The sequence below is a fragment of the Talpa occidentalis genome, unplaced genomic scaffold, assembly GCF_014898055.3.
Source record: "Talpa occidentalis isolate TD23 unplaced genomic scaffold, MPIMG_talOcc4v2.1 talOcc4.8, whole genome shotgun sequence".
In the NCBI taxonomy this organism is placed as follows: domain Eukaryota; kingdom Metazoa; phylum Chordata; class Mammalia; order Eulipotyphla; family Talpidae; genus Talpa; species Talpa occidentalis.
Window position 1 is genome coordinate 21,318,452 of NW_023605194.1, and position 20,694 is coordinate 21,339,145.

The 20,694-nt window shown below is 53.6% G+C and overlaps 1 protein-coding gene across 3 annotated transcripts in view; it reads left to right on the top strand.

The window, feature by feature from the left end:
• The window catches only part of DNMBP (dynamin binding protein), an 86,880-nt gene extending 79,399 nt beyond the window's left edge, over nt 1–7,481 (top strand). For all 3 annotated transcript variants that reach the window (XM_037498045.2, XM_037498046.2, XM_037498048.2), the window contains 5 exons: nt 1,306–1,638; nt 1,984–2,163; nt 3,625–3,823; nt 4,179–4,726; nt 5,947–7,481. In XM_037498045.2, the coding sequence (XP_037353942.1) occupies nt 1,306–1,638; nt 1,984–2,163; nt 3,625–3,823; nt 4,179–4,726; nt 5,947–6,132 (1,446 nt within the window). In that variant the 3' untranslated portion in view covers nt 6,133–7,481. The remainder of the gene's footprint in view (nt 1–1,305; nt 1,639–1,983; nt 2,164–3,624; nt 3,824–4,178; nt 4,727–5,946) is intronic.
• Nucleotides 7,482–20,694: the final 13,213 nt, after the last annotated feature.

Below are 20,694 nucleotides of genomic sequence, written 5' to 3' on the forward strand. Positions count from 1 at the left end.
GGGGGAGATGGTTCCATAGACTGCTCCGGGCACCAGCAGCTGCAGCTGACTCGGGTCAGGTTTGACATTCAGAACATGACGTTTGGTTCTTTAAAGGACAGCCAGGACCTGTGTGTTAACAGGGATTTTTTTATAGACTATGAACAACCTCGTTTCAGAGACAAAGGAAAACTAGGAAATTTAACCTTTTGTCTCTACTGGTAGAAGACGGAAAAGAAAACTATTGGAGTAATAATTTAAAAAGGAATATTTAGAAAGACTTCAGAGGGAAACAAATAGATCTCTGATCATGTACAGAGAGATACTAAGGGCCACATTGCTTGGGAAATTCTAAATAGACACATATGGGACTGTTTGATCCTGAGTAGAAGGAAATATGTTTGAGTGTTTCTTAGAAACCTCTAGATGACTGGAGGCTAAAACAAAACCCACATACTTAACAGGTATCCTGCAGGGAACATTGTATTAAAAGTAGTTTACTGAGTACCTTCTTATGTTCTTTTCTTTTTTTTTTTAAAGATTTATTTATTTTTATACAATAGCTGGGGTACAGGCCAGAGGCACGGGAGGGTGAGAGGATTCACCAGAGACAGCGTGGGGAACAGAACAGGCAGACGACAGAAATACACTGCTGAGGGGAGCAGCAGGAGCGACAGGGGAGGTCTGCCGTACCATGTGGGATTCTCGCCGGCTGGCTGGGATCGAACCCACACTGCCGAGGCTGCAGACAGCTTTATAACGTGGCGCTCAACCCTCTGTGCCACCGGGGAGGCCCCCTTCTTATGTTTTTGATGTGACCAGTACCCTGCCCTCACTCCCTGCTCCTCTGCAAAATTTACAGAGAAAAATCTTTGGAAAGTGAAAACAGATATCACCAAGTAGATACAGTTAGAAAAGGTTGATGGGTGGTGAAAGCTTCTCTACCCCAGATTATGTCACTACTGCATCAGAGGTTAAGTTCAGCCCTCCGGAATTGTGCACATACATGGTGCCAGGCACACATCAGCTCGTGCTGCGGTTGTCACATCGTGTGTCTAGTGAGTATCACCTACCTGTTCAGGTGCAGGTGGGTCACTGGCGGCTCGGCCTGTGACCACTGGTGAAGAGCTGGAAGCTGAGACATTCAGGGCATCTGCCTGTGTGTCTGGTTTTGGGGAGTCCAGCACTGTTGGGCTTCATGGTTTGGCTTGCGCACTGGGAGCAAAGCAGGCGTGACAGGACACACCAAAATCAGCCTGAAGAGTGTTTTGAACAACAGATATGGACTGTGGCCAACTTAGCAACCTGCCTTTCTCATCCCTACAGAAGGAGAGGACCGAGCGGCTTGTCATCGCTCCCCTCAATCAGTTACTGAGCATGTTCACGGGGCCGCACAAGCTGGTACAGAAGCGCTTTGACAAGCTTCTGGACTTCTATAACTGTACGGAACGGGCAGAGAAGCTCAAGGACAAGAAGACCCTGGAGGAGCTGCAGTCGGCCCGGAACAACTACGAGGCCCTGAATGCCCAGCTGCTGGATGAGCTGCCCAAGTTCCACCAGTACGCCCAGGGCCTCTTCACCAACTGCGTGCACGGCTACGCAGAAGCCCACTGCGACTTTGTGCGCCAGGCGCTGGAACAGCTGCAGCCGCTGCTGTCGGTGAGTCTCATCTATGCCCACGAGGACTCCTGGTATTTCTCTGTGAAATACCAGAGAAGTTGCTAGATTAAATAAATATGTCAGTAGCTGAAGCCCATTCAGAATCGGGTTTGTAATGGCTCGGAAATCTGTGGCCCTTCAGCAGCTCTCTATCCTGAGCCATTCCAGTCGAGCTGGCAGCGCCACAGAGAGCCTTGTCCCTCATCCCCGGCCTGCTGCGGGTGGGTGCCTTACGCGCAGTGAGCTGCAGCCCACCATGAGTTCCAGTTGGTTTTGGTGAGATCTTGTTAGTTGGGGATCTTTCATGGTATTCTCCTCTTGCCTCGGCTGTCCCATGGACTCCAGTTACTTAAAGTTGCCGGCAGAGAGGGGAACCTGATCGCCATCTTCCATGAGGAGCACAGCAGAGTTCTGCAGCAACTCCAGGTTTTCACCTTCTTCCCAGAGTCCCTTCCAGCTACCAAGAAGCCATTTGAAAGGAAAAGCATGGATCGCCAGTCTGCTCGAAAGTCCCTGCTGGGCCTGGTGAGTAGAGAAGGGGCAGACGTCCCAGTGATTAAGACTGTGAACTCAGGCCTGATGACCTGGTGCAGAGCCCAGCACTAAAACTTAGTGTCCTTGAGCTAGTCTTGTAGCATCTGTGCCCTGGTTCCTTCTCCAAAACAGGTAACTACCCCTCTACCAGTTAATCGTGAGGTTTAAGTGAGTCATACATAAAGCCCTTAGACATGGCCTGGAACATCGCATCGTACAAGTTACCCAACATCACAGTCATTTATTATTAACATTGATGGGCCCTGCTCCATCTCTACAGACTCCAATTTCATTGGCATTTAACTGTATTACATTAAATAGAGCATAAAAGTTACCAAGCTCCTGTCTGTCTTGACTCATTACTGGTACTTAATGGTGACTTCCTGTCATCTCTCATGCTTGGTATGACCCTCAAAATGCCCCCCAAAAAGTGTTCTCAAATCTTAGTCCTAACCAGTGAAAGGAATTAGTGAAGTTTTAATTCAATTTTATTATTTTTTAAAAGATTTATTCATTTATGCATACAAGGGCTGGGTTCAGGCCAGAAGTGTGGGGGTGAGAGGACTCACTAGCAACAGAGTGGGGAGCAGAACAGGCAGATCCACTGAAACTCACTGCTGAGGGGAGCAGCGGGCAAGACAGGAGAGGTCTGCTGTGCCATGTGGGTCACCTCCCCGGCTGGGGATCGAACTCGTGCTGCAGTGTTTGCGGATTGCTTCATAGTGCTGATGCGTAACTCCTTGCGCCACCAGGGAGGCCCCAAAGTTTTAATTTTAATATATTAGTTAATTCAGGTAATGTGTATGTTAATTCTGCTTGGCCCTGCCTATTTTTGATCATGTATTAGAAAAGGAAATTATGGGATACACTGTGGAACAGTCCATGGCTGGCTGCCTTTTTACCTGGAGTCATGTTCTTTCTTAACTTAGTTTTTCCATATATTGAAAAATAGGTATAATTGGCCAATTACATGGGGTCATAATCTAAAAGGCTGTTGGTTTGCCTTTGCTTGTAATATTTTGCCCTACACAATCCTACAAATACTAATATATGTTACCTTGAAAGGAGGAGTCAAGTTTATTATTTACTTTTCCTTTCCCTCGTTTTAATGAAGATTGTTTTCATAGCTGTCAAGACAAGGAAGTCTCATTGTGTGGGTCCATCTAACCGTGGAAGAACTATGATGAATTCTCTGCTATCCTGATGCTCTGGGTGGTGCTGTCATCACATTTTTTGGTCATAGGATAACAGACGTAAAACTGCACGTGTGTTAAATTTTAATTGCTACAGAGGATCCAAACCATGACCTAGGAGCTGATGCGTCTGACCCGGCACGTCGTGGGCTGGCTTAGGCACAAAACACCTGCTGGGCTGTGGGTCCCGAGCAGACTCGGCGTATGTGGGCACCAGTCAGGGAAGATTCCTGCTGACCGTGTCTCTTCTGCTTTCCAGCCCAGTCACATGCTACAGTCAGAGGAACTCCGCGCCTCGCTGCTGGTGAGGTACCCCCCTGAGAAGCTTTTCCAAGTGGAGCGGAACTTCAATGCGGCTCAAGACTTGGACGTCTCCCTTCTGGAAGGCGACCTGGTGGGTGTGATCAAAAAGAAGGACCCCATGGGCAGTCAGAACCGCTGGCTGATTGACAATGGAGGTGAGGATTGGGGACATCAGATTGGGGTGACTCTAAATGAGGAAAGGGTGATTCTGACTGTGCCTCAATCCTGTTAGGCCAGAAAAAAATAGGAGTGACTTTGATTAAAGGGAAATAGAACCTTCCAGGTTTTATCCACCACTAGTGAGTGTAATGCCTAATTTATTACTGACACAAAAGCTGCTTTTGTTTCTGATTTTTTTAAAAATTCTAGAGGAGGTTCCATTTCTCACCTTGCAAGACCTTGTCTGATCCTTGGCCCTCTCAACCTATTCTGAGTAGAACACAAAATAAGCTGCCCTTTTCCTCCTTCCTTCCTTGCACTAAGAGCTGTCTGTGTTCCTCCTTCCCGTAGTGACCAAGGGCTTTGTGTACAGCTCCTTCCTGCGGCCCTACAACGCCCGCCGCAGCCACTCCGACGTCTCCGTGGGCAGCCACTCCTCCACCGAGTCGGAGCACAGCGGCTCCTCCCCCCGAGTCCCGCGGCAGAACAGTAGCAGCACTTTGACCTTCAACCCCTGCAGCGTAGCTGTGCCCTTTAACTCAGGACCTAGCCTGAAACAGCCTCAAGACGCATCTTCAGTGAAGGAACCGGAACAAGGAGCACTCAGCACGTCCTTACCCTCTGGTAACTCCGAGAGCAGCCCTTCCAGGTGCCCTTCAGATGCCGACGCCACCCCCCAGCCCAGGCCCCGGGACACTGCAGACGCTGCTAGAGACACCAACCAGCCTGCCCACTCCTTGAGGAGCCTCCGTAACTCCCAACACCCAGAAATGGTTGGTTACCTCATGCCGGGGCGAAATGGGCAGGGAAAGGACCATGTTAAAGGGTGTGCAAGGACAGCTCAGCCTCTGGAAAGCAAAAAGGAAGAGCCAGGAAGCAGTGAGGCAGAAGGCAACCAGGTAAGGCTCCCCCGTCACCACACAGAGCAGGTGGCAGGTGGGTGGGGTTGCAGAGGCTGCTTTTCTGCAGTGGCCAGTCAGGCTTGCCCGAGGCCTGGGGTATGTATGACCTAGAGACAGGCTCACAGTCAGATCGCACAGAGCTTTGCACTTGGAAACGCACTGCTGTAAGAGCGACAGCCCAGCACCCCAGGCACCTTCTGCAGCTGACTCTTCACTGGCTGTTTCTGGACCCTTCCACTGTGTCACTGGCCACTGCAGGGCTTAGAATGAAGACTTTCCCATGTCCCATTCATTACCCCTCAGTCTGCTGTTCAGCCCATCTATAATCTAGTTTTCTATTCAAATAGCTATGCATTCTTTCTTGAATTTTATTCAGAAATAAAATTCTTGTTGTTTTTCCTCTTTGCAATGGCCTGTTCTGCTTGGGGATTTCCATGTAGCCTTAGGTCTTAAACATTTTAAACGTACATATTTTAAAGCCATTTCAGAATCATAACTGAGGAGCCCCTGGCTCCCCTGCTTGCTGCTGCTCTTGCTCTGGCAGTGGTGAGTTTCCGTGTGTGTCGCCTGTGAGCTCGTCCCCAGCGGAGGTGACTGGTCAGACTCACTCGTGTCCTGGCTTGTGCTGGATGGGTCTCCCCTATCAAGCTCTAGAGTCCCAGAGACCATTTCCACACTAGTTCCTCAGCTCAGACTGTCCAGACCACATTCCTCAGCGCTGCCGAGGGACAGAGCACCTGCGTTCCTGGGATTCTTTTCTACCCACACCAGAGCAGACATCCCAGACCCAGACCAGAGTGGACAGTTTCTAGACATGATGCAGGAGAAAATGGTTTTTTCTTACGGTGTGTGCACGTTTGGGGTACTGAAGGATCCCTCTCTACCGCATCCATCTTCTATGTTGACTGAAGGGTCCTTCTTCCACTCTTTAGGGCAATCTGAAAGAGTAAAAAGATGTGAATTGTGATTTTCGTTGAACCTGCTGTCTGTTGTGGCAGCCACCAGCCATAGGGAGCTCTTTAAAGTTAGTTAAAATTAAATTAAAAATTCAGTTCCTCCAGCTCATTAGCCTCGTTCCAAGCGCACAGTGGCCGCACGGGCCAGGGGCCGCCCTCCGGGATGTGCAGATCCAGCCTCCTTCCTCCCCGCCGGGGGCTCTGTTGGGCGGTGTTGCTCCAAGCAGTTTCCCATTTCCTAACTCGCTGTCTTTCCCACAGGTCTACTTTGCTGTCTATACCTTCACGGCGCGGAACCCTAACGAGCTGAGTGTGTCGGCCAATCAGAGACTCAAGATCCTGGAGTTTAAAGACGTGATGGGGAACACAGAGTGGTGGTTGGCGGAGGTGAATGGGAGGAAGGGCTATGTCCCCTCCAATTACATCCGCAAGGCTGAGTACACCTGAGCACGGCCTGGGCCCGGTCAGCCTCGCTGCCTGCGCTTGCCTTCTGCTGAGGGTTCCGGTGACCCCTGTGAGGGCGCCTGAGACCTGGCCCCCGCCCAGGCACAGGGGGGCACTGGCTACATCTTGTTCTCCCTGGTTGGGTTGTCAGCCTTGAGCTCACTAGATTTTTAGAATTTGAAGTGGACTCTGGGACTTGAAAATAATTCCATGACCATGAGAAGAGAGGCGAGTCCTGGGGTCCCGGCCTTTGGAAATGAGACATTTCCCATCAGACCAGAGTTCTGTGCGTGCTAGAAGCTGTGGTGCAGCGACAGAGGGCGTTGGCTGCACCCTACCAACTGCGGGGTGGCTCCAGGCCCCGGGATCAACTGACTTGGATGGAGAGATGTCTCTGGGAGCCCTTTTTAGGCTGTGCCTCCGCGTGTGGCAAGGAGTTTGTTGATTGTACCAAATCCAGTGTTTTCATGCTTCGGTGTCCAGCCCATCTTCTCTCACACACCCCCCTCAAATTTCTAAAAGTGCTGCAAATACCACCCTCTGTAATCTCTTATTTCACGTGATTCCAGGTCAGTTATGCAAAATTCCCCTGCTTTCTTTCTCTGAAAGTACAGCATCTTTCCTTTCCTCCAGACCTTCACCTGCAGGGTCTCTCCCCTTAGAGGGACTGTCCTCTCCACTGTGCACAGGCTGCGTGCTCCGCCTCCTCACCTCTCCTGTGAAACACCAACCAGTAGGTTCTCCTAGGACAAGACCGGGGGCTCCTGCTCCTTCGTTACAAGCTCAGCTCCCCACTGAGCCCGGGCAGGCCCGCCGATGGAAGCAGGGTGCTGTCTCCTTCAGCCGAGCACACTACTGTCCACGCACAGAGTACACGAGGTCTTACCGGAACTAGGATAGGCCGTCCCGTGGGAGGCTTTTCCTCGACTTGGAAATAAGCATTTCCTGCTTCACCTCCAGCCTCCGTGCTTCTGACTCTGAAGTGAATCTCATTCCAAAGTGCCTGGTCAGTCATACCTCCCTCTGCCTTCAGGAAGATATTTGCTAACCCTTCCATGAAGAATCTCCCTGAAAAGTTCATTTGAGCAGATGGTATTGTTAACATCTGCCCCAGATGCGAAGCTACCTTGAATCAGGAAAGTTTTGTCCTAAGAGGGAATTAAGAGTAACCTGCATCCCTGCCCTCCACGTGCACCTTTGGCCTTAAATCCTGACGCGTCAGGAGACACCTGTGCTTGCCGGTTGGTCAGAGGCTACAATGCAAGTCTCTTGTAAATAGTGTTTATATTTATAGAGTTTTATAAGTAGCTCTTTTATAAATAAAAGCATTTCTAAGGGCCGTGAATGTGTTTTGACTTCCTTCCACATTAACCCTGAACCACCTCAGGTTTCTAGGGCCACCCTTATGGTTCAGGGACGCTCAGGTTCTGGGGGATGAGGAGGCAACTGAATTCACTTTGTCAAATATAATTTCAACAGAATCGCTGTTTACTGACAAGGTGTCCTTACTGCCTCTTTAAGGCATCTCATACTCTAAAATCCTGGCGGACAGAATTTCTGAAACCCCTAAGCTGGAATCCCTAAGGTGTTTTCCTGCTGTGCAGAGGTGGAAATCGGTGCACTGGAGGTGAATTCACAAAGGAGGGGTGGGGAGGGGAAAAGCAGCAGGGCACTGGAGGGGGTGTGGAGGGCTGAGGATAACGTGACAGAGAAGCAGGCAATGCTGTTTAGGAAGAAAAGGCACTAGATAGACACGCGGGGGCAAAGAACCGTAGTCAGCCAGCCCCCGCTTCTCCAGTTTAGGAACTAGGAAAAGGTCCAATAACATCGAGACCGAGGGCCGAGTGAAGTAGGGCAGAGGTTTAGGGGATTTTCATGGTCTGGGGTTCTCGCCCGTGCACTCACAAGACAGCATGGCATCCCTCCAAAGGGAGGCTGGAACTACTGGCACGTCAGGATCCAGGATCCAACTCTCCTGTGGCAGCCGGGGCACGGCTAAGGCCGCACCACAGCAGCGTGGTAGCAATTCAGACACCAGGCTCGTAGTGCCAGACGCCGGACCAGAGGACCATGGCACCCGTGTCTCCAGAGATGCCAGGTATAGGCCGGTGGCACTCCTGATGAATGAAGTTGAAGCAAAAGTCTCCAGCCAGGGCCTCTGCCTGAAGCCTTCCAAGCAGTCTCGAGCCGCACCTGTCTGCTCGTATCTCCTTTCAGGGCACCTGCCTTTCAAACCCGGTTGGTCCGTTTTCCAAACCAGCTGCTTCTCAGACCTAATTGGTGCTGGTGCAAGCTTGCATTTACTTGGTGCCAGTGGGAGCTTGTTTTCAAAACCAGCTTGGGGTTCAAAACTCAAGCCTGGGAGTGCGTCCAACCTGCCCTGCATTTTCTTGTGTGGGGACCGGGCAGGTGAGCTCCGCTGTATCCGTATGGCGCCGGCCAGGTCAAACCTAACCCACATGTCCCCAAAACTGCTACGGTTTTCTTCTTTGTTTCCTTTAAACTCAAGCCCAGCTGTGCCAGCGTCAGCAAGCAAAGCTGGCTGCCGTAGCCTCGCCTGGGATGATGTCGCTCAGCTGGTGGCCCTGGTGCCTTCAGAGAACCAGGAGCCAGGAGGGCTACTCCAACATGAGTCATCAAGGTTTTGATGGCTCCTGAATGAAATTTGAGCCTACGGATTCTGGTTGAGTCCTTATGTCTGGTCCTGAGTCCTTACACCTTGTTCTAGGGCCAGGCTGTCTGGCTTCAGACACTTAAGAGATTCATGACCTGGGCAGCTTGCCTCATCAATACCTTAGTTTCTTTATGTAAAGTAGAGAAATAGGCCTCCCTGGTGGTGCAGGGGGTTAAGACGCAACCTATGAAGCTATCCACAGCCACTGCAGCATGCGTTCAATCCCCAGCCAACCAGGGAGCAACCCACATGGCGCAGCAGACCTCTCCTGACTCACCCGCTGCTCCCCTCATCAGTGTATTTCAGTCAGTCTGCCTGTTCTGCTCCCCACTCTGTCTCTGGTGAATCCTCTCACCACCCCCCCCCACACACACCTCTGGCCTGTACCCCAGCTCTTGTATGCATAAATAAATCTTTAAAAAAAATAAAGTAGAGAAATAATGCTACCTCATGGTAGGACTGAGCTAATGCATGAAGAGAACATGCATAAGCCAAACATTGACTGGCTCACAGTAAACAAATTAAAGAGCCTTGAGGTCCAGCCAAAGAATTTAAGTTTGATGCAGCAGGTAGTATCCACTCCTTGAGTGGAGGGCCTGTTTTAGGAGAGCTAAATGGCAACAGTTGATTTGGAGAAAGAACAGAACAAAGGCAAGAAAATAGGATAAAGTTAGCTGATTTGGGCATAAGATGGCTTGTGAAAGGAGAAAAGCAGCAGCATCCTATAAAGATGACATTAAAGAAATGGAACTGCTGGCAAAGGGAGCTCCTTGGGATGGCAGCAGAAAGACGACCAGCTCTGTCTTAAACACCAGCTGTAGGCCCTGCTCCTCCCGGTGCTGTCCCCCCACCCGCTGCGGTGTCCCGCACTCTGCCTGGGGCTTGCTGGAGCTGCAGCCCCCAGCGCAGCAGCTGAGTTAGGGCCCAGGTGGGGGGTCTGTGCACATTCAGGTATGAGAAGCACCAGCCTAGGCACTTTTTAACTGGACTTTCTACTGTCAGAAAAGTAGAAGTCGCAAAAAGCAAGGAAGGAAAGGGTGTCAGATGTTTCAGACACAACAGGAGGAAATGTTATTGAAGCCAATGTCCAGTTTGCTCGCTTACTTCCCTTCGTGAATTTCCCCCCTCCCTGCCCGGAAGCTGCTCTTCCGTCGTGCTTTCTCCCTAGAGTCCCTACTAAGCCAACAGCGGTGGTGAGAATATGGCATTGGCCAAGTTCTGTGCACGGGGCCCTCTAGAAGGACCTGGACTTAATAAAGGTTGGAGTTTGTGTTGCCCGGTGTTAATTCGCCGTGAAGCTGGGGCTCTTCACATAGGTTTTGTTTCAGGGTCAGGAATGTAAACAGGCTCTGGAACATAGTTGTGCTTTGACTTGTTTCCTCGTGGAAGCTTATGCCAGAGGAAGGGCCCAGAAGCCTTGAGACTGATAAACTTCATTCTAAGTTCTCTCTAGCGGCCACACACAATTTGCAGGCTTTCAGGCGCTCCCACCTGCTCGGTGGCGCGGAGCAGGGATCATCTCCAGCCGGAGCCCCTGCTCGCTTTCCCCCAGCCCACTGCAAGTTTCTTGCAAGTTAGCATTTTGCACGTTGTCAAGAAGGGAGTTTTCCAGAAGTCACACTTAGCAAGCTACAGGGCGCGACCTGCTCCGTGGCGCCACCCAGCGGAGACTCGGGGCACAGGCGGGGACCGAGAGCTCCCAGGGTGGAATCCTGCGCAGAGGCGGCGCGAGGGGCGCGCACCTGGTCAGGGCAGGGCCGCGGCTCACCCGGGATTCAGATTTCGCGAGCAGGCCTGGGCCTGGGTCTGCAGGCTCAGCAGAGCCACGTCGCGAGGCACCCCGCGCCCCTGCACGCCGGGACACCGGGCCGAGCCGGGCTCCAAGCGTTTCGCAGCATCTGCTCGGTCCAGGGTCAGGGAGGCCCAGACGCGCCCTGTCCTGGTCTCCAGTTTACAGGAGCGCAGCCTCTCGTGCTGCCAACCTCGGGGGTGAGTCCGTGACGATCGAGGAATGAGGTCAGTAAACTGGCTTCAGTTAGACAATATTAGCAGTTTTATCAGCGCTGCTTTTCAGTTTCCCATCGCTGGGGTAGCGAATCACCACACCTTCACTGGCCTGAACAACGCATTTCCTGACGGTTCTGAAGGTCAGAAGTTCAGTCTCCGGGGCTGAAGTAAAGGCGTCCCTGGGCTGGACCCTCACGGAGCTCTGGCACAGAATCTCTGCCCTTTGCAGCTCCCAGAGCTGCCAGCGCCACAGCTGGGGACTCCTCCCGCCTCCGGAGCCAGCCCACAGCGTTTTCTGTGTCTGTCATGCCCTCGACTCCACTCCCTGACGCCCCTGACTCTCTCTTAAGGGTCCTGCGGTGACAGGGGCCCACTGGAGAATCTCCCCAACTCCTCCTTCCTTTACCACACCTTCAAAGTCCCCTGGCCGTGGGGCAAACCCTGCTGGGTCCTGAGGACGGGGAGCTGCCCAGCTTTGAGAAGCGTTACTCTCGGCAGGCACAAAGCGGTGCTCTGCGCAGGCCTGACGCTGCGAGACGTGTTTGAGGGAAACTCTCTTTTTTAAAAATCATGTTTTTCTTTTTTGAGATTTATGTATTTGTTTATTTATGCATGGAAGAACAGGGGTGTAGACCAGAGGTGCTCTTACACAAGATCAGCCAGCTTGGTACATCCTCGCTTCTATTTGTCCCCTGGATCAGTGTAGCGTTGCTTCAGCTGCGGCTCCGAATGCTGCAGCTCCGAATATGCTCTTGGCATGTTCTTCCCACTGTATTTTTTAATAAATATTTTTTGACACTCAAACATTAAAAAAAAATTGCATACCTGCTAGCTTCTAAGCACGGGCAGTGCACAACAAAGCAATAAATTATTTCTTTTTCAAGAGCCTGGGGGCTAAGGGAGAGAGGCCCAAACAGAAAATGGTCTGGCAAAGTGATAACACATAGAGATGAGGAGACTTGGGGTGGGGGTGGGGGATCTGGAGATGTAAACAACAGCCTCTAACTCTGATGAGCAGAAAGGAAGTTTTCAAAGGAGAGCAGGTAAGTCACCCAACCTCTGGGAGGGTAAGAAGCCCCCTTTGATGCTTGGAAGCGGAGAATGATGCTGAGGGTCACCATGTGTCACTAGGCCTGCTGCTGGAACAATCCCTCTGGACCAGGCGTCCCCACTGCGGTTCCCCCCGCCCCCCCCCCCCCCTCCACCCCTTGCTCCCCCCCAGGTCCCCTTGCCAGAACAGAGGCCCCTGCCTGTGTCGCCGCAGCAGAACCAACACCTGGCGCTGGCGTGTCCAGTGAGCTGCGCAGTCACGAGCTCGCCCCAGGCTCCCACCAAGAACCTTCAGCCGGGGAAGTCTCGGATCATCGCATCGGGGTTCAGATGCTGAGCTGCCCAGAAGACCGAACCTCTACATGAATGAGACTAACGAGGGGGTGAGAAGAGAGGGAGTCGGGGGAGCCTCTCAGGTGACCCGGAGAAGGAGTCTCAGGGAGTTATTTAGGAGCTGTTGTGTGGGCCGGGGTGTCCAAGCCGAGAGGATAAAATAAGCAAGAGACTAAGGGAAAGGTGGTGTGAGTGTGTGTGCGAGTGTGTGTGCGCGCGTGTGTGTGTGCGTGTGTGCGTGCACGCGCGCACCTGCATGCCCAGTAACGTAAAAGCATTTTCATGTTGCCGGGGCTGAACGTGAGGTGTGGGGCTTGGAGGAAAGGAGGTGGGGCCAGATGTCAGGGCCCCCTGTCGGCCCCGGCGCCCGCCGCTGTCCCGCAGGCCAGGAGCGCGGGCCCGGCGGCGGCGCAGCTGCTCGGGCGCGCCCCCTGGCGGCTGGCGGGAGCGAAGCCACACGCCAAGCAGCGCCCGCGCCCCAGGCGAGGTGGGCGGAGACCTTGAAGTCCAGCGAGGGCGAGGGGCGTGAAGAAAGCAAACTGGAAAGGCCTGCGCCTCATTTGATCTGGAAAGAAAAGGAAAAGGTGGGAGGCTCTCATTTCCAGGGCTGAGCGGACTCGCGGCCCCGGCGGTGGGAAGCGCAGGGAAAGCGCCCTGTGCGTGGGGGGAGCCGAGGCCCGCGCAGGGGCCCCGCTGGGTTGGGCGCCTGGAGGAGCCCGGGCGCTGTCAGCAGGGGCTGAATGTGCGCGTCTCAGCGCGGAGGACGGGAGGGGCTGGAACGGGAAACCCATGGGCGGAAGCTCAGATCCCCCAAGGGTACAAAATCGAATGTGGAGAAAATGGGGGTCAAGCGCCAGGTCACAGGAACGTGTTAATGCTTCAGGCCCCGCGCAAGGGGACCTCGGGAGGGAAAGAGTGATCCTGTTTTCCGGGGTCCGCCGCGGGGCTGGGGGTGCACGGGGCCTGCGCGTGGAAACCCAGGGAAGGTTCGGAGCAGGAGCGCTCCTGCGAGGTTTGATCCAGGCTGGGTCTGGCTCCCGCCCTCTCTGCAGGGCTTGGTCCTCACGCTGGACAGAACACGGCCCTGGCGCCCTCTTCGTCAGCGTCCACGGTTCTGGGCCAACACAAAACTCTTTCTCCAAACAGAAAAAAGAAATAATTGGACGAAATCAGGAGAGTGGTTTCTGGCCCCGGTTCTGCCAGTAACTCTCTTCAGGCTGGCGCTCAGCGGAAACACTCCCAACGTGAACTAGATTAGCCCCAGGGGCTCCGGCAGGTGGGTTAGCCCAGGACCAGGAACCACAGGTTATTTTAACAGAGAATGATGTAAAGAATTGCTAAGTAGGCATTGAGGGAAGCCAAGGGCCTTAGTGCTAGCGACTTGGAGAAGCTACAATCACCGTCATGGGCTGGGGGAGCAAAAGGGAAGCCCAGGCCTCAGGCCATGGTGTCTCACTTCTGCATTTGAAAACAACAAGCCAAGTTAGTGCCAGGGGTGTGAATTGCCACTGCAGCCAGACCTCCAGCCCTCGCTAGGGTGATGCTGATGGAAACAGCCAGGGGGAGAAGAGCCCCTTTCTCCTCCAGGCCGGGGGCTGTGTGTGCCCTCCTCTAGGAAGCTGAGCATTTCACTCAGCAAACAGCAAAAGTGATGAATAAAAATCTATTGAAATTGCACCATGTGGGTAGCTCCCTGGCCGGCCGGGGATGGAACCTGTGCTGCAGAGGCTGCAAATGGCTTCACTGTGCTGTGCTTAACCCCTTGTGCCACCTGTCTCGCCTGCTGCTCCCCTCAGCAGTGTATTTCAGTCAGTCTGCCTGTTCTGTTCCCCACTCTGGCTCTGGAGAATCCTCTTACCACCACCCCCCGCACCTCTGACCTGTACCCCAGCTCTTGTATGCATAAGAAATAAATAAATCTTTTAAAAAATGTATTGTAATTGAATTACTGCAATAGGAGGAAAATGCTGAACCCCCAGATAGTGTGGGAGGACAAAATGCCTTGGGAGGAAAGGACATTTCAAAGCCTAGAGTGACTTCTGAAACCTGGAGACCTGGAACTCCCTTTGTTGCTGACAGTACAGGATAAAGCAAGATGGAGCCTAACAGGGTAAACTAGGTAAATGGGGAATAAACCACCCTGCAGAGGGGTGGGCAAGGCAATTGGTCTCCAAACTGACACTAGGTCAAGGGAAACAATAGTGCTTGAAACCTGTGAACCACAAGGCAGCTCTCGCCCAGGCCTGTGGCCTGAGGTCAGGCTGTGTGGTCTGATACCGTCGGGGGAGTTTAATCGCAGCGCTTCTGGCGCTGCCCCAAGTGACAGGCGGACGCTTTCCCCATCCTGGCCAGGAGACCTCAGCCTCCGTCCTGCGTCAAAGGCCAGCCCGGGGAAATGCTAAGGGGAGTGGGCAGCTGCAGGTTATATGAGGATTGTTCAGGCTCATTGAGCCTCCGGCCTCTGGGGCCATCACCTGCGGCCTTGCTGAGGCGGGGCTGGGGCGCGTGGGGCCGGCTCGCAGGCCGCCGGCGCGCTCCTGGGGGGTGGTGTGGGCGCAAGTGGGCGCGCGGGCACCGAGAGCCTGAGCACCGAAGGGCGGTGTCTCAGAGGCTGGTGGGCGGCCGAGGGCCGCAGGGGGTGCGCTGGAGAGCGCTGCCAGGAGACGGCGAGACAGCCCGAAGAAAGAAAGACTTGGGGGGGCCGGGAGGTCAGCCGGCCCCCTGCCTGCCCTGCCGCCTGCCCTGCCCTGGCTACCTCGCTGCAAGTGGCTTGGAAAGAACATCAGCGCCTGAAAAAGCCACCGAGGGCTCGGGGAGGCGCCTTCGCCCGGCGGCGGATCCCCAGAGAAGCTGCTCCGAGCCTTCCTGCCGCTGCCTTTGGCGAGGGGTGGCAGGATTCGCTGCAGACAGGTGGGGCGCCCTCTGCAGAACCCGGGAGGGACTGAGGGGAGCCCGGCCTCTCTGGGGGCCTCTCTGGGGGCCGGCGCAGGCCGGGGTGGGGGTGAGACTGCGCGCAGCGGGGAGGCCTTGGGCAGACGCGGGGCCGCTCCCCTGCTGCGGGCCGGGGCCGGGGCTTGTGCCCCTCGCAGCTCTGCCAGCCGCGTCAAGGGCAACACCCGAGGCGCCACGGCAGCCAAGCAGGTGGACAAGGTCCGGGAGCTGCGGGGCAAGATCCTGTGTGAGGAGGTGGCCCGAGAGGACCAGCCCGCTCGCCCGGAGCGGCGGCCCCTCGGGGAAGGGAGAGGCCCGCGTTTGCCGCTCGGAGCTCGCCCGGTGCTGTTGGAAAGAAGAACCCGATGGGCCTGGGCTCCGCGTGCCGCCGGCAGGCTGGGAAGGTTGGCAGGTTGATGTGGGGTCTGCGGTCATCGGGGGTGGATGGGGTCATTTGTGCACCCCAGAGGATGAACATCGAGGTGGCGGAAGGGCCTCCGTGGCCCCCAGCAGCCTTGGCCGAGGCTCTCGCAGCCGGGCAGGCGGCGGGGAAAGCCAGCGCGAATCAGGCGAAAGGCCGGCGACGTCAGGAAGCCCCGAGCGGGGGTTCAGCGCGTTCAAGTTCACTGCGTGCTTGAGTTAACCTTCCAGAACGTTAGGGCAGGCGGGTGGGCCTCTCTGTCAGCGGAGGGGGAGGCTCTGAGGGCTTTGGGGGAGGGCGCGGCACTGAGGAGGCGGGCGGGGAGCGGGGCTGTGGAGACCCCAGCCGGGCGGGAGCAGAGACGCGGGGGAGCTGAGCCCGCGGGCCCCGCCCGTGCGCCTGTACCAGGGCCTTGGCCTCGGTGCCGAGCCTGCGTGTGGCAGCGGCGGCCGGGAGAGCCTGCTGGAGCCACAGCCGTGAGCACCCGGCCCCGGGCGATGCCCCCCCGAGAACATGCAGCCGCGGGCGCACAGCGCGCGCCTCCGGGGTGGCTGCGGTCGGTGGCGGGTGGCTGAGTCCACCGCCAGGAGGCCTGAAGCCTGAGGGCCCCTGCGCTGAGGCGGCCTCTGCCAGAAGGGAACGGTGGTTCCCCCGCGGTGCCCGGGCAAAGAGAAGAGCCTTGGCCAACACATTTGATCAACTGCTGATGCCAAGAACTATCTTACCTCCTTAACTACCTTCTCTCCTTTGCCCCTAGGTGGGTGCCAGCCTGGCTTAGCTGTATTTTGCTGTACTGTGTTTAGTTGCATTCCACTTACTCTTGGGGTCACGCCTGCACTGCTCCACCCTGCACACAGAGAACCTCTGTAGATGCATGGGGGACAACCACGAGGGAAGAATGGGAATGTGGGGACTGAGCATGGCTCCAGCTTTTAGGGGTTGGCCTCAGTTCTATCGCCTGTGGCCTAGAGAAAGATGAGCTTGGGATGCGGGCTGGGGGAGTGGGGAAGGCTGATGGGAACCAAGGTTACAGGGTAAGCGCCGGGAAGGGAGAAGGCCTGAGCAGAGACGAGTCTATGGGTGCAGAGAGACCATAAGGCTGAGAGCTCTGAGAAGATGCACGGGAGAAGACTGGCAGGCGCAGAAAGAAGGGACAACAAAAGGTAAGAAACCCTAACAAAACAATTCGAGAGGAGGGAAGGCAGGAGAGGCAGTGCGGAAGGGAGGCGAAGAGGCAGAATGGAAAAGAAACAGGGACATAGACAGGCAAATTGGAAACGAAACAGACAAATAGAGAGGCTCCATGGAACAGAAAATGGACATAGAGAGCCTTGATGGAAAAGAACCAGGGATATACAGAGTTTTGATCGAAAAGAGCCAGGGACATAGAGAGGCTCAAGGGAACAGAAACGGGACATAGAGAGGCTCAATGAAAAAGAAAGGGGATATAAGAAGCTCCATGCAAAAGAACCAGGGACATAGAGAGGCCTGAAGGAAAAGAACCAGGGACTTAAAGAGACTCGCTGGAAGAAACAGGACCATAGAGAGGCTCGATGGAAAAGTAACAGGGACAAAGAGAGTCTTGAAGGAAAAGAAACAGGGACATAGAGAGGCTCGATGGAAATGACCAGGGACATAGAGAGGCTTGATAGAACAGAAAAGGGACATAGGCTCCATGGAAAAGAACCAGGGACAGAGAGGCTCGATGGAAAAGAAACAGGGACATAGAGAGGCTCCATGGAAAATAAAAAGGGACATCGAGAGGCTCCATGGACAAGAACCAGGGACATAGGCTTGATGGACAAGAACCAGGGACAGAGAGAGGCTTGATGGAACAGAAAAGGGACATAGAAAGTCTCGATGGAAAAGAACCAGGGACAGAGAGAGGCTTGATGGAACAGAAAACGGACATAGAGAGGCTCCATGGAAAAGAACGAGGGACATAAAGAGACTCGCTGGAAGAAACAGGGACATAGAGAGGCTCAATGGAAAGGAACCAGGGACATAGAGAGGCTGTATGGACAAGAACTAGGGACACACAGAGGTTCCGTGGACAAGAACCAGGGACATAGAGAGGCTCCACAGAAGAGAACCAGGGACAGAGAGAGGTTCAGTGGAAGAGAAAAGGGACATAGAGAGGCTCCATGGACAAGAACTAGGGATATAGAGAGGCTCGATGGAACAGAACCAGGTACATAGAGAGGCTCGTTGGAAAAGAACCAGGGCCATAGAGAGACCCGATGGAAAAGTAACAGGGACATAGAGTCTTGAAGGAAAAGAAACTGGGACATAGGCTCGATGGAACAGAAAAGGGACATAGAGAGGCTCCATGGAAAAGAACAAGGGACATAAAGAGACTCACTGGAAGAAACAGGGACATAGAGAGACTCAACGGAAGAGAAAAGGGACATAGAGAGGCTCAATGGAAAACAAACAGGGACATAGAGAGGCTGGAAGTAAAAGAAAAAGGGACAGAGAGAGGCTTGATGGAAACAAACTAAGATCATAGAGAGGCTCAATGGAACAGAAAAGGGACACAGAGAGGCTCCATGGAAAAGAACAAGGGACATAACAGGGTCGCTGGAAGAAACAGGGACATAGAGAGGCTCGATGGAAAAGAAACTATCAGAGAGAGGCTCGTGGAAAAGAAGCGGGACATAGAGAGGCTCGATGGAAAAGAAACAGGGACATAGAGAGGCTTGATGGAAAAGAACCAGGGACATAGGCTTGATGGAAATGATCCAGGGACATAGAGAAGCTCGATGGAAAAGAACCAGGGACACAGAGAGGCTCGATGGAACAGAAAAGGGACATAGAGAGTCTCCATGGAAAGGAACAAGGGACATAAAGAGGCTCCCTGGAAGAAACAGGGACATAGAGAGACTTGATGGAAAAGAAACAGGGACAAAGAGAGGCTCTATGGAAAAGAAAAACAGACATAGCCCTGCGGCGCCCTGAGGTTCTGCCGCGCATGGACTCGGGGCCTTTCCTGCCCTGCTAGAAGTGTCACACGCTGTCACACGTGGTGACTCTCTGGTGTCTCCAGGCAGCGTGTGGCGGGCTCTGGCCAGGAGACTCCCGGATCCCGGCAGCTGCCTCCGTCCTCTGTGCTGGACCCCAGCGCCCCTCCCAGCGCCGCTCCAGAGCCCTCGTGCGTCTGTGAGAGCAGCGACAATGGACAAATCTCTGGTCACAACCTCAGGAGATTTTTTAAGTGTGATCTGAAAACACTGCCATCCATGGAGGGCCTGGAAAGATCTTAGAATGTTGGCAGGTAGCATTTTTAATAACGAACGTCATATGTCCTTGGGCAGCTTCTAGGAGCAAGGAAGGCAAACAGAGTGTATACTGATGGGAGAAGAGACGGTGGTTACTAGAAGACACTTACGAGCTAAGAAATATCTGGAGGATATGGAGAGATAAATCACTGCACCTTCCAAGATGATTCTGAACAACCACTCAAACTATTCTTTAATGCCCAGAAATGTATGGCTTCTTCTACTTAATCCATTTCTTCTATACAACATGAAGAAAACAAGTGCAAAGGATAGACTAAGGTCATGGACTACAGGTGCTTTGCTGGCTTCTAGATTCCTGCTATGAGTGGGACCATCCAGTGTTTTTCGTCTTCTTTCTGGCTTATTTCTCTGAGCATGGTCCCTTCCAGCGCCATCCATGTTGCTGCAAATTGCATGTGTTTATCTTTTTTGATGGCTGAGTAATATTCCATGGTGTATGTGGACCACATCTTCTTGATCCAGTCATCTATTTTGGGGCATTTGGGTTGTTTCCCTATCTTGGCTATTGTAAATAGTGCTGCTGTGAACAGGGGTGCAGGTGCCCTTTTGAATTGATGGTTCTGTGTCCTTTGGGTAAATACCTAGGACTGGGGTTGCTGGATCATATGGAAGCTCTATGTTTAGTGGGTCCAGAAATCTCCACACAGCTCTCCATGGTGGCTGGACCAGTTTGCACTCCCACTGGCAGTGCAGGAGAGTTCCTTTTTCTCCACAACCTTGCCAACATTTGTTGTTGCTAGTTTTTTAACATGTGCCATTCTCTCTGGTGTAAGATGGTATCTCATGGTAGTTTTGATTTGCATTTCCCTGATGGCAAGTGATGTTGAGCATTTTTTCATGTGCCTGTTGGCCATTTGCATTTCCTCTTTGGAGAGGTTCCTTTTTGGCTCTTCTGCCCATTTTGTGACTGGGTTATTTACTTTGTTTTTTTGAGTCTCTTCAGCTCGCTAAGAGCATTCATTATTCTATGAGGACATCAGAAGTCTGCATACTTAAATCTCTAGAAACTTCTAAATATTGATTTTACACATGATCATCACCAAAGAAATCTTTCAGGATCAGTACTATCCCGATTACTTTCTGAACTGTGTAGGTTTTTTTTCTGATTCATCAATGAAAAATACTTGTTTTAGAATTGAAAAATCCCCATACTTTGCCCCCTCTTGTCACCGATGAAGACATGGAGGTGCTGCTGAAAGCCATCTTCCCTCGGCGCCCACGGGCCCTAGGAGGAGACAGTGATGATCACTGAGGAAGGGAAGGGCAGCCACAGTCTCTTCTGACTTGCTGGAGAAGCAGCTGTCAGTAGTTCTCCTGAAGCCTCCTAATAAAGGTTAAAGGCTCCATTTAACTAAGCCTCTAGCGGGGCCTCCAGGATGGCCTAGGGGTTAGTCTCAGCGCTCTCACTGCTGCGGCCTGAGTTCAAGCCCCGGCCAGGGAGTTACCCGCAAGGAGCGTGGGAGTTAGCTCCCGCAAGGGGGCATGGAGCTAGAGCGCATGTGGTGCAGCAGAAGGTCTACTTCTCTCTGTGCCTGCTGCATCCACTATGCTCTGTGCTTCAGATCGCCCCTCTCGCCTCGCCCCGCCCCTCCTCCCTCGCCCCGCCCCTCCTCCCTCGCCCCGCCCCTCCTCCCTCGCCCCGCCCCTCCTCCCTCGCCCCGCCCCTCCTCCCTCGCCCCGCCCCTCCTCCCTCGCCCCGCCCCTCCACAAGTCTTCCTAATAAAAATCTGACACCTAGATACTCCCGAGTGCCTAATAATGAGTATCAGTTGTGATTAAGAACTACCATGCCACTAAACACCCCGCATTTGATGTATATTATAAATCAACTACACCATTTGTTCTTTCCC